This window comes from Somniosus microcephalus, chromosome 24 (genome assembly GCF_052327205.1).
Source record: "Somniosus microcephalus isolate GS21.2 chromosome 24, FLI_Smic_1.0, whole genome shotgun sequence".
Classification (NCBI taxonomy): Eukaryota; Metazoa; Chordata; class Chondrichthyes; order Squaliformes; family Somniosidae; genus Somniosus; species Somniosus microcephalus.
This window is the reverse complement of record NC_141010.1, coordinates 11,387,478-11,404,911: the sequence shown is the minus strand read 5'-3', so window position 1 is coordinate 11,404,911 and position 17,434 is coordinate 11,387,478. Positions and strand designations below refer to the sequence as shown.

At 47.6% G+C, this 17,434-nt stretch overlaps 1 protein-coding gene across 1 annotated transcript in view; it reads left to right on the top strand.

Annotated features, from left to right (window-relative positions):
- LOC147101045 (plexin domain-containing protein 1-like) overlaps window positions 1-17,434 on the top strand; it is a 292,861-nt gene that overhangs the window by 147,870 nt on the left and 127,557 nt on the right. The window contains exon 6 of the mRNA XM_085966214.1: window positions 17,142-17,260. Within this exon, the coding sequence (XP_085822340.1) occupies window positions 17,142-17,260 (119 nt within the window). The remainder of the gene's footprint in view (window positions 1-17,141; window positions 17,261-17,434) is intronic.

The following is a 17,434-nucleotide window of genomic DNA, read 5'->3' as shown; positions in this document are numbered from 1 at the left end:
TGTACGAGTCCGTATCACACTGAGCAAAGCATTTGTCTGCAAAGCCACCGGGGGAGGACCAGGGAGTGAAGGGGGTTCAGAGGCAAAGGACTGGTGAGGGAATTGGGGCGAGCACAGGGATAGAGAGACAGGACTGGGGCGAGCACAAGGATAGAGGGACAGGACTGAGGAGAGCACAGGGATTGTAGGGGGTTTTTGCACAGGCGTGTTCGGGTCAGTCAGCTTCGCCTCTGACTACCTTCCTTGAGCGGTTCGAATCGCTCGTCCCCTGGGTTCTGGACACCGGACTTAGATACAGGCAGCAATACAGAGAAGACTCGAGTAGACAGGTGGTTGGATACAAACAAAACCAAGATTTTATTGAAGAGGAAAAACTTGATACAAACTTATGGAAAATTATTAGTGTACACTGCTACAGGCAAGAATTACAAGAGAGTCATAATAATATTATATACTTATACAGGGAATGGGGAACACGCGGCACATCGAGGGAAAACAACTATCTTAACAATCCCCTTATCCTTAACCCACCCCCTATGCCTAACTAGGTTAATCTATGAGGGGTCAGAATTCATGTTCCCCAATGAAAGGGGTTTGTTAGACTCAAAACAGCGGTTGGGTTCGGGGTTCGCTCTTGGTGCTCTCTGGAGCCTGCCGTCGTCACGTGGGCTCCGGGTGCTGCAAGGGCGTTGTCCAGGTACAAGTACCCCAAAGTTACAGTCTCTGCTTGGATACTTTACCTTGCAGGGATGATTCTTCGCCAACAGCTTGAGTTTGTATGAAGATACTCGCAGGCCGGCTGAGGCTGAAGGCCCGATAATTCGAAGCCTACCCTCAGTTGGCCTTCCCCGGGTGATCTTCCTCCTCCCCTCGTCGCGTCCCGCTTCGCCTGGCCTGAATTGCCCGTGTTCGCCCGACCTGGTGTCGGGGCGAGTCCAGATGGAGTTGGAGAGGGCACGGGCAAAGGCCAGGGGGTAAGCGCGGGACGGGGGAAAAAGTGGCAGCCACGAGGGCGAGGGGCCGAAGGACCGGGGAGTGGCGATACCGACAGCAGCCAAGCAGCAGTCTTCTTCTTCCGACTACCCCCACCCTATGCTACCTGGGGGCCTTCAATTATACCTTTGTCGAAAACCCTTATCTGCCCGCCAAATCAGGTTAGTTCTTTGTTTTATTTTTGGCAGGCTAGTTAAAATAATGGTAGCGCTCTATACTGATGGGTTTTTGGATGGCCGGTAATTGCATCTACCGGCCCGATAATTGACTCGTATTGTCCTGAAAGTCCTTGATGGGCTTGTCCAGCCTCGATGGATGTGTTTAATCTGTTTCCGATTATGTATGCAGACTGTTTGATGGCTTTAACTGTAGGCCTCATTGAATTCAGATCTGCCTCTAATTCAGCCTAATACATAATTCACAGTTTGTCTGGGTCCCAAATCACAAAGTTCTTTTCACAAGAAACCTGCAGCCTTAGTTTCGATTTCCCTCAAACTGCCTGGGCTGCAAAATCCATTTTGGAGATCCGCAGGCTTTCTGCCACGAGGCACGGACGCCATCTTGGGTACCCTTTTTAATTTCAAAAGAAATGTCCATGCAGGGTCCCTTTTATCAATAATAACCTTCGGGGAAATGCACAAATTTTGCGAATCTTACAGGATAGAGGGACAGGGCTGAGGAGAGCACAGGGATAGAGGGACAGGGCTGAGGAGAGCACAGGGATAGAGGAACAGGACTGAGGAGAGCACAGGGATAGAGGAACAGGACTGGGGAGAGCACAGGGATAGAGGGACAGGACTGGGGAGAGCACAGGGATAGAGGGACAGGACTGGGGAGAGCACAGGGATAGAGGGACAGGGCTGAGGAGAGCACAGGGATAGAGGAACAGGACTGAGGAGAGCACAGGGATAGAGGGACAGGGCTGAGGAGAGCACAGGGATAGAGGGACAGGACTGGGGAGAGCACAGGGATAGAGGAACAGGACTGGGGAGAGCACAGGGATAGAGGAACAGGACTGAGGAGAGCACAGGGATAGAGGGACAGGGCTGAGGAGAGCACAGGGATAGAGGAACAGGACTGAGGAGAGCACAGGGATAGAGGGACAGGACTGGGGAGAGCACAGGGATAGAGGGACAGGGCTGAGGAGAGCACAGGGATAGAGGGACAGGACTGAGGAGAGCACAGGGATAGAGGGACAGGACTGGGGAGAGCACAGGGATAGAGGGACAGGACTGAGGAGAGCACACGAATTGAAGGGAGAGACAAATGATCTACAGTTTTGAATTATTTATTTACAAGCATTAAGCGTATAATTTTGAAGTTTACAAACACTTCTTTTTCAGTAGGAGACATAACAAAATGCGCAGATTTATAAATGGGAAATTTAATTCACATGTGGTTGTGATGTCTGGACCGTGTCTGTGGCCAGAACGCTACACCTAGTAAAACTCCCGCGTGTCTGTATTCCTGGAAATGGTGCCGAGGCACCCAAAGAGCAGCACTGCTTCATATCTTGCTCTCCCCCAGGTCATCTGTCTGTTCTTTCCATGGTTTTGGCACAAACAACTGCTTGGAATTTTACTGGTTACTGCATTCCAGACATGGCTGGGAGAGAGATTTAAGGAGAAGGTAATAGTTGTCAGCGTGCAGTTTGCAGAAAGTACTCCCGCCATCTTGTTGAGACAAAAAAACATCTTTTCAGCCAAACTAAAAAAAAAAAAAGACGTGTTGAAGAGATTTACTTTTTGAATCATTTCCCCCGCAACCATTGGGCCTAAAAACCAACCAAGAGGTTGCTTGGCTGGTGTTGGTTCTGATCCTCCCTCAGTGAACAGCTTGGTGCAGATCAGTGGCCCCCCTCCACCCCCCCCCACTTTTGGTCCTGGATGGTATTTTGGGAGCTGTCAGTGGCGTTAGCATGGAGCGCTGGCGCAGAATGGCTGTGAATTCAATCGCCGCTAGGGTTTCAAAATTCAGTCAGCGTCCACCTTCGAGATGAATGACACTCAGTGTGGACTGAATGGAAAATGTTTGGCAACAGCATGTGTCTGGGAATACGATTTGAAAAAAAAAATAGCGAATTCCCACTTGGTAAGTGCGTTGGCCAGTGTGAAACGGAGCTGAACAGATCAGCACAATCCCATGATTGATCCCTGGTACGCATCGGTTCATCTCAGACAGCGATCAGTGGACGTTATGACTGACCTCAGCCCCTCTTGGTTAGGGTAAGAGGGGGGGGGGCGGTGGAGGGGAAATTCAGCCATTCTTCATTACTATCCAGTGACTGCTGCTGAAATGTACGAGTGTGTTGACATTGGATGAAGGACAGAGAGTGCACTAGCTGAGTGCTTGTCATACTGGACCAGCAGCCCAGAGGCTATGAGTTCGACTCCCACCATGGCAAGTTGTCAAATTGAATTCAATAAACGCTTCTGAATGGCCTGACTCTAATTTGAAGATTATTCCCCATCAGAGGAAATAGTTCATCTGTAACTACCCTATCAAATCGTTTTCTCCTTTAAAACACCTCGATCAGATCACCCCCAATCTTCTATATTCAAAGGAATACAAGCCATAACCTGTCCTCATAATTTAACCCTCTAAGCCCCGGTATTATTCTGGTGATTCTACGCTGCACCTCCTCCAAGGCCAATATATTCTTCCTGAGGTGCGGTGCCCAGAACTGAACGCAGAACTCCAGATGGGAATGGACCAAGGCTCTACACCACTGACCAAGGCTCTATACCAGTGACCAAGGCTCTATACCAGTGACCAAGGCTCTATACCACTGACCAGGGCTCTATACCAGTGACCAAGACTCTATACCAGTGACCAAGGCTCTATACCACTGACCAAGACTCTATACCACTGACCAGGGCTCTATACCACTGACCAGGGTTCTATACCACTGACCAAGGCTCTATACCACTGACCAAGACTCTATACCAGTGACCAAGACTCTATACCACTGACCAGGGTTCTATACCAGTGACCAAGGCTCTATACCAGTGACCAAGGCTCTATACCACTGACCAAGACTCTATACCACTGACCAGGGCTCTATACCACTGACCAAGACTCTATACCAGTGACCAAGGCTCTATACCAGTGACCAAGGCTCTACACCAGTGACCAAGACTCTATACCACTGACCAGGGTTCTATACCAGTGACCAAGACTCTATACCACTGACCAAGACTCTATACCAGTGACCAAGACTCTATACCAGTGACCAAGGCTCTATACCACTGACCAGGGTTCTATACCACTGACCAAGACTCTATACCACTGACCAAGACTCTATACCAGTGACCAAGACTCTATACCAGTGACCAAGACTCTATACCAGTGACCAAGGCTCTATACCAGTGACCAAGGCTCTACACCAGTGACCAAGACTCTATACCACTGACCAGGGTTCTATACCAGTGACCAAGACTCTATACCACTGACCAAGACTCTATACCAGTGACCAAGACTCTATACCAGTGACCAAGACTCTATACCACTGACCAGGGTTCTATACCAGTGACCAAGACTCTATACCACTGACCAAGACTCTATACCAGTGACCAAGACTCTATACCAGTGACCAAGGCTCTATACCACTGACCAGGGTTCTATACCAGTGACCAAGACTCTATACCACTGACCAAGACTCTATACCAGTGACCAAGACTCTATACCAGTGACCAAGGCTCTATACCAGTGACCAAGGCTCTACACCAGTGACCAAGACGCTATACCAGTGACCAAGGCTCTATAGCAGTGACCAAGACTCTATGCCACTGACCAAGACTCTATACCGGTGACCAAGGCTCGACACCGGTGACCAAGGCTCTATACCAGTGACCAGGGCTCTATACCACTGACCAGGGCGCTATACCAGTGACCAGGGCTCGAAACGACTGACCAAGACTCTATACCACTGACCAAGACTCTATACCAATGACCAAGGCTCTATACCAGTGACCAAGACTCTATACCAGTGACCAGGGCTCTATACCAGTGACCAAGGCTCTATACCACTGACCAGGACTCTATACCACTGACCAAGACTCTATACCACTGACCAAGACTCTATACCAGTGACCAAGACTCTATACCAGTGACCAAGGCTCTATACCAGTGACCAAGGCCCTATACCAGTGACCAAGGCTCTATACCAATGACCAAGACTCTATACCACTGACCAGGGCTCTATACCAGTGACCAAGGCTCTATACCAGTGACCAAGGCTCTATACCAGTGACCAAGGCTCTATACCAGTGACCAAGGCTCTATACCAGTGACCAAGGCTCTATACCAGTGACCAAGGCTCTATACCAGTGACCAAGACTCTATACCAGTGACCAAGGCTCTATACCACTGACCAGGGCTCTATACCACTGACCAGGGTTCTATACCAGTGACCAAGACTCTATACCACTGACCAAGACTCTATACCAGTGACCAAGACTCTATACCAGTGACCAAGACTCTATACCAGTGACCAAGGCTCTACACCAGTGACCAAGACTCTATACCAGTGACCGAGACTCTATACCAGTGACCAAGGCTCTACACCGGTGACCAAGGCTCTATACCAGTGACCAAGGCTCTATAGCACTGACCAAGGCTCTATACCAGTGACCAGGGCTCTATACTAGTGACCAGGGCTCTATACCAGTGACCAAGGCTCGAAACCACTGACCAAGACTATATACCACTGACCAAGACTCTATACCAATGACCAAGGCTCTATACCAGTGACCAGGGCTCTATACCACTGACCAAGACTCTATACCAGTGACCAAGACTCTATACCAGTGACCAAGACTCTATACCAGTGACCAAGGCTCTATACCAGTGACCAAGACTCTATACCAGTGACCAAGACTCTATACCAGTGACCAAGACTCTATACCAGTGACCAAGACTCTATACCAGTGACCAAGACTCTATACCAGTGACCAAGACTCTATACCAGTGACCAAGACTCTATACCAGTGACCAAGGCTCTATACCAGTGACCAAGGCTCTATACCAGTGACCAAGGCTCTATACCAGTGACCAAGGCTCTATACCAATGACCAAGACTCTATACCACTGACCAAGACTCTATACCAGTGACCAAGGCTCTATTCCAGTGACCAAGGCTCTATACCAGTGACCAAGGCTCTATACCAGTGACCAAGGCTCTATACCAGTGACCAAGGCTCTATACCAGTGACCAAGGCTCTATACCAGTGACCAAGGCTCTATACCAGTGACCAAGACTCTATACCACTGACCAAGACTCTATACCAGTGACCAAGGCTCTATACCAGTGACCAAGGCTCGATACCAGTGACCAAGGCTCTATACCAGTGACCAAGGCTCTATACCAGTGACCAAGGCTCTATACCAGTGACCAAGGCTCTATACCAGTGACCAAGGCTCTATTCCAGTGACCAAGGCTCTATACCAGTGACCAAGGCTCTATACCAGTGACCAAGGCTCTATACCAGTGACCAAGGCTCTATACCAGTGACCAAGGCTCTATTCCAGTGACCAAGACTCTATACCAGTGACCAAGACTCTATACCAGTGACCAAGACTCTATACCAGTGACCAAGGCTCTATACCAGTGACCAAGACTCTATACCAGTGACCAAGACTCTATACCAGTGACCAAGGCTCTATACCAGTGACCAAGGCTCTATACCAGTGACCAAGACTCTATACCAGTGACCAAGGCTCTATACCAGTGACCAAGGCTCTATACCAGTGACCAAGGCTCTATACCAGTGACCAAGGCTCTATACCAGTGACCAAGACTCTATACCAGTGACCAAGACTCTATACCAGTGACCAAGGCTCTATTCCAGTGACCAAGGCTCTATACCAGTGACCAAGACTCTATACCAGTGACCAAGGCTCTATACCAGTGACCAAGGCTCTATACCAGTGACCAAGACTCTATACCAGTGACCAAGACTCTATACCAGTGACCAAGACTCTATACCAGTGACCAAGGCTCTATACCAGTGAACAAGGCTCTATACCAGTGACCAAGGCTCTATACCAGTGACCAAGGCTCTATACAACCTAAATTTCCACCCACTGGATCACTATCAAAAAATAGAAAGCAGTTTTTATTAACTAAAATCAGCACCTAAAATTAAAACGAAACTTAAAAGGCAAAAATATTTTAAAGTATCCTTCTCGGCGAATATTTTCTTCTCTCTCCTGCTGAGTCTCCTGTCATAACAAGTTTGTTCTACCTGCAAAGAGCATTGAGGAGCTCCAGAGACTGACTCATTATTTTTATTTTTCTAACAAGAGAAGGCCACATTCCCTGGCGCAGAGCGCAATGACATCATCATGACCGAAGGGGTCGGAGGGCAGTCAGCGCTCGATGAAGTGAAAAATAAAACAACAATCCCGCTTTGATCAGGTTCAGCGAACTTACCATTCCCATGGTTCCAAAATTCAAAAATTATTGCAATGAGTTCAAATATTTTTCTTCTACAGGAGCGGGGCATTTTTTGAAGAGTAATAGCGATTTCAGTAAAAATAATTACACAATGCTGGAGCTCTTTCTTTAAAAAAATATTAAATTGTGTAATCCCTAAAGCTCTTGTCTAATTGCTCTACTACATCTGTGAGATATTAAAATCATGTGTTGAGTTCAGAGGGCTGATTGTAAATGGCATAGTCTCTCAACTGGTTAAGGCAGGGAGCAGCTGAGCTATGAAGACCAGGAAGGTCCCAAGTTCAATCCCCATTTGGCACGGAGTTGGCTGATCTCAGCGAGGCTACCAGTAAAGGGAACTGATTCCCCGCAATGCCTTTGGGTTCAGGTGGTGGGGTGACCACCCATGGTCCCTCCTACTGATCATTGTTCAGCAGACGGCGTGCGTGTGGATGTTGGGTGAAGACAAGATCAGGATTGGCACTGTCGTTTATCCTGCCAACACTCACGATGTAAAGTCCACACATAAATAATGGCCACTTGGATGAGTGGGTGACATGGAACTGTGCTCTAGCTGCGAGTCAGTGCTTTCAGAAGGGTAGAAAATTGGCAGCAACGAAATGCAATAGTCTAATGAGTTTTGCTGATTGGCACTATGTCCCCCTCAGCACAGCTCTGTTATAATGCACATTTTATGCCGATGCTTTGCCTCAATGGACTGTATTCAGGTGAACTTAGGCATGAGATATTGGGCAACCTCCAGGAGGTAGTATCAAGCTGCTTGGGGTTTACGCCCATTGAACTATGACAACAGCCCTATGCAAAGCCAAGTTTCATCTGCCCAGACACTTTTTAAGCAGAGAGCCCAAAATTCCTCAGGAACCACTCAGCTGGGGAAAAAAATAATGGAGCGGGACTCTCCTCAGTTACTGCAGTTTGTTTTAAGTTATTTCTGATGGAAATCTGCTGGAAAGATTCAGGGAAAAATAAAAAATGGAAGTGTTGTGTATGTAACCGTTCTACCTTTAAGAGAACTATTGTATGTAACCGTCCACCTTTAAGAGAACTATTTTAGGTGTTGCACTACTTTATTTTGGCTGCTGTATACTGTAATACCGGTGGTGACCACACCGGTATATAAGTGCTGTGTAATGAGTGATTGGGCAGATTCGCCCTGACCTTCGAATAGTAAAGTCCTGTTAAAGTTTACTCTTGTAGTCTGTGTATTAATTCGCTATACAACACACAGACTTTACAGTGGCGACGAGTTCGATCTTACCCTGCGGCAGCGATACATCCGAAGCAGTTAACAAGTGTCGAGAAGAGGCATCCGCCCTCGCCGTTCTGCTGAGAGAAGACTCGAGTCTGCAGAGCAAGGAAGAAGGAAGAAATCTGACACGAGGCCTTCCATCAGCAACAGGCAGTGGTCGTCCCTTCTGTCACGGTAGTGAGTGAGCCGATCAGCCACGAGAAGCAAGTCGGCCACGTTGACTGTGAGTAGGGGGAAAAATAAAAAAGAAACGGAGGATAAGGGCGGTGAACTCGACCACGGCCAGGGGAAAGGAGCCGGACAGAAGTCGGGGCCAGAGGCGCTGAGACTGGGGCAGCGTAGGGCACGGCAGCCGCGGTGCAGGGAACGCAGCCGGTGTGAGAGACCGGACTACAAGCAGGAACGCAGCGGGTTAAAGGCCGGGCACCTACCGAGGCCGCGAGGCGCTGTGACCGGGATCATAAGGCGCGGAGGCAATAAATAAATAAATAAACTGCGAGGGACTCGGCCGCAGCCGGGGGAGGAAAGGACCGGACTGCGGGAGGTCTGGGAGAGCCGAGCGAGCTGGAGAGACGGAGCCCGAGAGAGAGAGCGAGCGAGACCATGCCGGCAAGCGGGAGAGACAGAGCCCGAGCGAGGGGGGAGCGGGGCCGAGCGAGGTTCCGGCCAGCGGCTTACAGCGGCTGCCGTGAAGGACCGGGAGCTGGAGCTGTCCGACACCAACTGGTTGTCCCCAGCGCCGGTTGCCCCTGCCGAAAAAGGGAACGCGATCGGCTGTTCTCGCGCGCGCGCGCGCGCGCGCTTCAGAATAAACTGAAGCCGGCGCGCAGGCTGCAAACCCCGTAAACCAGCGGTCGTCGCCCGAGGGCAAAGCTTACCCCTCCCACCAGAGGAAGAAACGCGGGAAGCCGCCAGTTAGGCGGGGAAGAAGACAAGCGCGAAACCGCCATCTTGAAAGTGGGCGGGGAAGAAGATCAGCGCGGGAAACCGCCATTTTAGAAAAAAAAAGTTAAAGGAAAACTTCGTTGTTGTTTCTTAGAAAGATTGTGAAGATGCCTAAGCGTGGTAACATCAACAATTTCAATTCCGAGGTAGAAGATTGGGCCACGTATGTAGAACGCATCGAGATATATTGTGAGGCCAATAAAATAGAAGATGATGATAAAGCTATAACCTTACTAAACTCAATGGGGGCGAAGACATACGGGCTATTGAAGCATCTTCTATCACCGGCTAAACCGGCGGATCAGACGTTCGCTAATATTGTTGCTGTCCTGAAGGATCATTTGAACCCCACACCACTGATGTTGGCGGAACGATTCAAATTTTATGCGAGAACGCAACGGAAAGAGGAAAGCAACGCGGAATATTTGGTTGAACTACGTAGACTAGCGAAATACTGTCAGTTTGGGGAAAATCTGACAGAGGCATTGAGAGACAAGTTCGTGTGCGGGTTGTCGAAGGAAGGAACACAAAAGCGACTGCTTGAAGAGAATGATCTTACACTTGATAAGGCTGTCCTTATTGCAGCATCGCACGAAGCCGCAGCGAGAGGCACGGCGGAAATGCAGCTGAAGGCAGCGGTACTCAGCGTGGATCAAGTGACTTCGGGTACAACGAAATGTTATCGTTGTGGGAAGACAACACACGGCCAGAACCAATGCTGGTTTAAAAACCAGGAATGTAGAAAATGTGGCAAGATTGGTCACATAGCTAAAGTATGCCGGTCAGGAAAGAAGACCAGCAACAAAAAAAAGTCACCGCAGGAAAAGCACAGCAAGATACACAAGGTGACTGAGAAGAGTTCAGATGAACAGAATTCGGATTCAGACTCCAACAGCCAAGAACTGGATAGTCTGAGAATTCACAATGCGAGTAAGGAAGTTGACCTACAAATTATCTGGGTCACACTCAAAATAGCCGGAGTCCAAGTGAAAATGGAGTTGGACACAGGATCAGCCCTAACAGTCATAAACCGAAAGGACTACAAGAGGCTATTCTCACACATTCCCTTGAGAGATTCCAAGATTGTATTGCAGACATACACGGGGCGAAGAGTATACCCCATCGGAAAGATAAAAGTCAAGGTGAGAGACAAGGGCAAAGAACACCAAGGAATGGACTTATATGTACTGCCTGAGGGGGGTCCACCACTTCTGGGACGGGAGTGGATCAGGAAAATAAATATGGACTGGCACTTCCTAAAAACCATAAAGCGTGAGAACTCGGTGAAGATAATCAGCCCAGACTCTGGAACTGATGATGGTAAGACCAACCCATGTGCAAAAGACAAGGCTAAAATGGACTTGCAGACTAATGTTGGAAAAACGAAGGAGTGCATAAATGCTTATGCTTTAGAGGAGAACAAAGTTTCAGAACAGAATTCCACTGAGCAACAACAACATAGTTTGACAGAGAATTCTGAGTCTGTCCAGCCTACAGACATGCACACTTCTGAGGGACACCGGGCTCGAACTCAACTCCAATTCAAACTACAACAACAATTAGAACAAATAATTCGCCGTCTTGAGCAAGAGATGAATGCAACGAAAAAGTTCTTTGATACAGAGTGGGAGAATCTGGAAAGACAACAGAAGCAGCTGATGGAGAAAATGGAGCAGGAGCACACAAACCGTCTGCGCGAGGAGGCCAAACGAATCAAAGCTGATTCGGGTTCTGAAGGGGCGTGCCCTAATCTGGTGGAGCAAGATGTTCAGCAACTGAAGGCGCTTGGTAGCAGGTTGCAGGCAGAAAAGGCTGATTTGGTTGCCATGAATTCCGAGCTCCTACTGAAGTTGGGTGCAGCACCACCGAACGATTCATTTGTTGAAATTCGAATGGTGGAGGCTGCAGATGATGGAGAATTAGAAGCAGCAAAGGGACCCCAGTGCAAGGTTACCAACAGCCCTGTAGCCTATCCGTCAAAAACACAGGATGACGATACTGGGAAACGTCTGATGTCAGAAGGGTTAACGGTCAGTCAACTCCTTCATATGCTGAGGGACAAGACTCTGAAATGGGAAAAACTTGAACACGAGCTTCAATCTTCAAAGGAAAGGGTTTCGGAGCTCTCAAAAGTTATTGAAATAGCTGAGGTGACAACACAGACTGAGCAGACTGCAGCAGAGCAGCCCGTGGATGCCAAAAGTACGCTGACTCACGTCAATGTAGAACAACAGAAGGCTGAAACAGCTGCTCCAGTAGAGGGATTGAATAGTCCGATCAATCAATCTCCGAATGAAGTTGAAGTATTGAAATCACAAATGAGGTCATTAGTAAAAGACTTGCAGAAAGCCCAGAAAAAGCTGGATGAAGCTGAACACATGAAGAAGTCTCTTCAGGAAAAATGTCTGGATTTGGAACAAAAGCTGGCTACCGTCCAGCTGGGTATGGAGGAAATAGAAGACCCTCTCGCTGGCCTAGCTCAGGACGACACCGAATATTACCATGACCTGTTGGACGACACCGAATATTACGATGACCTGTTCTGCCCAGCTTGTGATGAAAACTCCCAAAGTGCAGAAACCATGAAGAATCACAAAAAGTCTAAGGAACACCGGGAGATGGTGGCGCTACTACGGAAAAAGGAGGAAGAGAAGGAGGAAATGTGCATGCAGCTGGCAGCTGACAGTGGAGCCCAGAGAGTCTCCAAGAAGCAGAAAAGGAAAAGTCGAAGCAGAAGATGACCATCTGAACCATTATCACCTGCCAGATCACACACGTGGTCCCTCCGAACGGAGCCAAATCAGTTCGGAAGTAGAAAAACTTTCCAAGGTACTCAAGCTTTTAGAAGTCAGCAATGCTGGTTCAGAAGTGATGGAAGTTCAAGCTGTTAAGTCCATTGAAGGACTATTGGATGAGTCACTCCAGCAACGTGAACTGACTACACCACAGGGAACTGTTACAACACCGAGGCGTTGTCCGGACCGAGTCAGGAAGCACAGGAGACGCCTCCACAGAGACTGAATCTGTGAACTGTTTCCGCAGAGACTGAATCTGTGAACTGTTTTCCCGCAGAGACTGAATCTGTGAACTGTTTTCCGCAGAGACTACATCTGTGAACTGTTTTACATGAAGTTGGATATATGTTATGTTTAATGGGAAATAAGTATGTTGTAAGCTAAAAAGGGAGGATTGTTGTGTATGTAACCGTTCTACCTTTAAGAGAACTATTGTATGTAACCGTCCACCTTTAAGAGAACTATTTTAGGTGTTGCACTACTTTATTTTGGCTGCTGTATACTGTAATACCGGTGGTGACCACACCGGTATATAAGTGCTGTGTAATGAGTGATTGGGCAGATTCGCCCTGACCTTCGAATAGTAAAGTCCTGTTAAAGTTTACTCTTGTAGTCTGTGTATTAATTCGCTATACAACACACAGACTTTACAGGAAGCATATGGGTTAAAGGGGTTACCGTGTCACTGATTGGCTGAGGGTGAATGATGTCATGGTCATGTGGCTGCCACATGGAGTTGTAGGTATATAAAGAACTACCTTAAGCGTGAAGGGCAGGACAGGAGCAAAGAATAAAGGGACAGTTTGAATCCATGATCGTCTGTTCTCCGAAGGATTGGGGTAATATCCATCTTTTGTTCTTACTGCCTTGTTACTATATGTAACTAATTGTATTTGATCATTAAAATGATTGATGCCCACCGTATTGGTTATCTTCTTGAACTGACCTACACACGCACATAGCCTGTGACTTTCCATTCATTATTGGATGGGAAATCACAGATTGAGTGCCCACGATTTCCTAAGGTGCCCTGCTTCCGAGCACTGTTCCCCACTGGGAATGCCGGATCGCTGCATCACCCCTATAGTGCAAACGCAACCACACCTGGAGTCAGGATTTATTCATTCATTCATGGGATGTGGCTCTCACTGGCAAGGCCAGCATTTATTGCCCATCCCTAATTGCCCTCGGGATGGTGGTGGTGAGCCGCCTTCTTGACAACTGAGTGGCTTGCTAGGCCATTTCAGAAGGGAAGTTAAGAGTTGACCACATTGCTGTGGCTCTGGAGTCACATATCGGCCACACCAGATAAGGACGGCAGATTTCCTTCCCTAAAGGACATTAGTGAACCAGATGGGTTTTTACGATAATCCGGTAGTTTCATGGTCACCATTACTGATACTAGCTTTTTACAGGAAACTTCGCGATATCCGGCACCGACGGGACCAGCGTGATGCCGATCTATGAAAACTTCCGGACAGACCAACGCTAATGTTGAAGGATACGGAGGTTTTCATCTCCGTATCTGACAACAAACACTGTTGCTTAGCAACAGGTTGTAAACAGTCGGCCCGTACCTTGGAAGCGTCTCTGTAGCTTAGCAACAGCTTCAGAGAGGCTTTCCAGAGACTGACTGTTCAAAAAAATGCTAGGAGAAGAAAAAAAAAGAAAAAAAACCTAACAAAGCAGCTGCTGATTTCTGCCGTTAGATCGAGGTTTCCAGCCATACAACCTCCGGATAAACCAAACTTTCCTGTATTCCAGATTTATTTAATTAACTGAATTTAAATTCCCCAGCTGCCGTGGCTGGGAATTTGAACTCATGTCTCTGGATCATTAGTCCAGGTCTCTGGATTGCTAGTCCAGTAAACTAACCACTATGCTACAGTTATAAGAATATTGGAGATGGAGGGGGGGGGTTAAAGGCTTTTTCACTGGGCGGGGCGGATAGAGGCAGGAGCAATGTTCCCATTGAGCTGCACGTGTGCAGCCGCGCAGTCTTCTCAAAAGATCCCGCGCAGACCGCTCATCGGCTTTTACGTTGTAAATACCACGCACATTAGCCCAGACCTTTGGATTACTAGTCCAGTAATATAACCAATATATGCCACCGTACCCCTGTGTCAAGGATCCAACCTTGACACTGCAGTGAGGTAGAGTAAGATTCCCAAGAGGAGGAAATCTCACTCCACTTCACTTGAGGGTCAGGTCATAGCTTTAGCGTCAGAACCACTTCATACCAACACTAAATCTGTAATATAAATATCTAAGACACCTCTGGATTCTGTGTTGGAGGATTGAAGGTTTATGTGGATGGATAAGCTAAATTGAACTGAATGGCCTCCCTCAGCTTTATTTATCTTGTGATCTTTTAAATATAACAATGCTCTTTATTTCTACGCCAGTGATCCCACCATGTAGCAATCGTTGGCAATGAAAACATCTTTCTCTGAATAGACCAATAAAGACTCAGAGTTACAATACTTCATCTGTCCAAATGCAATTGTCCCTGTAATTGAGTTTAATAATAACTTGGATTGCACAACGAGAAGAATTACTGTTAGATTAAAAGTCAAATTCCAGTGTCGTAGAATTCTGATTTTGAGATCTCTCCAAGTAAAATGTTAAGATTCGTGTCGGTTTTTAATTTACTGCTGGTTCTGCTGAAGATCTTCACAGCTGCAAAGAGAGAGCTTTAATAATCTGACAAGTATCTGGAAAGGTATGGGATCAAAAGATTGTACCAGGATAAATATAGATAAAGGACAAAATCATCTTTGTTGTAGCAACGTTGGAACCAGCTGTAACAAAACAAACAGTCCATCTTTTTAGCTTACCATTTTTTACAACCAATTAATTTGGGCTAGATCTCCAATCATCCCACTGAAATAAATTACTTTCTGGCCAACACCTTAATCTTCAACTGTTTTTCTTTATTTGTTCACAGGATGTGGGTATCACTGGCACGGCCAGCATTTATTGCCCATCCCTAATTGCTCATGAGCTACCTTAGTCCACAATTCTTCTTTTAATGATTTGGTACAACTGAGTGTCTCGCTCAGCCATTTCAGAGGGCAGTTAAGAGTCAACCACATTGCTGTGGGTCTGGAATCACATATAGGCCAGACCGGGTAAGGACAGCAGATTTCCTTCCCTAACGGACATTAGTGAACCAGATGGGGTTTCACAACAATCCAGTAGTTTCCGTAGCTTCTTATTCCAGATTTATTTAACTAACTGAATTTAAATTGCCCAGCTGCCATGGTGGGATTTGAACTTTTTGCCCCTGCAATCATTAGCCCAGGCCTCTGGGTTACTAGTCCAGTAACAGAACTACTATGCTACCGTACACCTATTATGCTACCTTGATATGTACTCCTAGACATGGATTTCTTCTGGGTTCACCTGTTTCCACGACATTCACCATTTTATAATACCTCTAGGAAGTTTTTTTTAAATTCATTCTTATTGGTGTCGCTGGCAAGCCCGGCTTTTATTGCCCATCCTTAGTTGCCCTGAGAAGGTGGGGGTGGGCGGCCTTCCTGAACCGCAACTAACGGTCTGATACAAACGCATCTTCCCCTCCCCTCCCCTTTCAGCATTCCGTAGGGACTGCTTCCTCCGAGACACCCTAGTCCACTCCTCTGTCACCCCCAGCACCCCTTCCCCTTCACCCGGCACCTTCCCGTGCAAGCGCAGGAGATGCAACACCTGCCCTTATACCTCCCCCCTTCCCACTGTTCAGGGCCCCAATCACCCCTTCCAGGTGAAACAGCGATTTACTTGTACTTCTTGCAATCTAGTACACTGTATTCGCTGCTCACGATGCGGTCTCCTCTACATTGGGGAGACCAAACGCAGATTGGGTGACCGCTTTGCGGAATACTTCCGTTCAGTCCGTAAGGGTGACCCCGAGCTTCCGGTCGCCTGTCACTTTAATTCACCGCCCCATTCCCACTCTGACCTCACCGTCCTCGGCCTCTTGCATTGTTCCACGGAAGCTCACCGTAAACTCCAGGAACAGCACCTCATCTTCCGATTAGGCACTTTACAGCCTTCCGGACTCAATATCGAGTTCAACAACTTCAGATCATAACCTCGACCCCTATTATATTTTTATATTTTTTATCCACACTTTTGGTTTGTGACTTTTCCTTTTTTTTTCTCTCTCCCACATGGCAGCTGTCTTTCACTCTGCCAGCGCATTTCACACTTCATCTAGAGCCATTGTCTGTTTCTTTACCTGTCCTATTACCATCTCGTCTCACCTTGAATATCTCTTAATGTCTCTTCTTTCATCCCCTCCCCCATTTCCCAACCCCCAAACTGCCTTTTGTTTCATTTCCTGCCTTTTCTCTCAGTTCTGTAGAAGGGTTTCGACCCGAAACGTTGACTCTATTTCTCTCTCCACGGATGTTGCCTGGCCTGCTGAGTTTTTCCAGCATTTTCTGTTGTTATGTCTGATACAACTGTGTGTGGTTTGCTAGGCCACGTTAACTTTCTCTATACCCTTAGCAATCTTATATAAGATCGTCTCGCAGGCGTTTCCTTTCCGGGTTAAAAAGCCCAAATCTCTTCAGTCGTTCCTGATAACTCAAGATCCTGACACCAGGGATCAGTTTTTGTGGCTTTTCTCCACGTTGCCACCAGGTGCTCGCGTGTCTCTGTGCCGAGTCTCACTGGTCCTGTCTGTACTGTTTAGGGACTGCATTCGTCGTCCAATGGGATAAAGTGTTTCTGCCTGACCGAGAGGACATCGGAAGTTTCACCTTTCAGGCCACGTTGTGTCAAGAAGGGCGGATCGTGTTCAGTTACAAGGATGTGAGTATGTAAGGGGCAAGCTGGGATGGGGAGAGCCAATGACTTCACTCCCACTGAAAATAGCGGGGGAAGGGGGAGGGGGGAATAGAGGGGTAGCAAGTCTCCTTATACCCCGCGATCACCTGTCATTCTGTTGACTAACTTTGGCAGCTCCACTCTGTCCTATGACAAAGG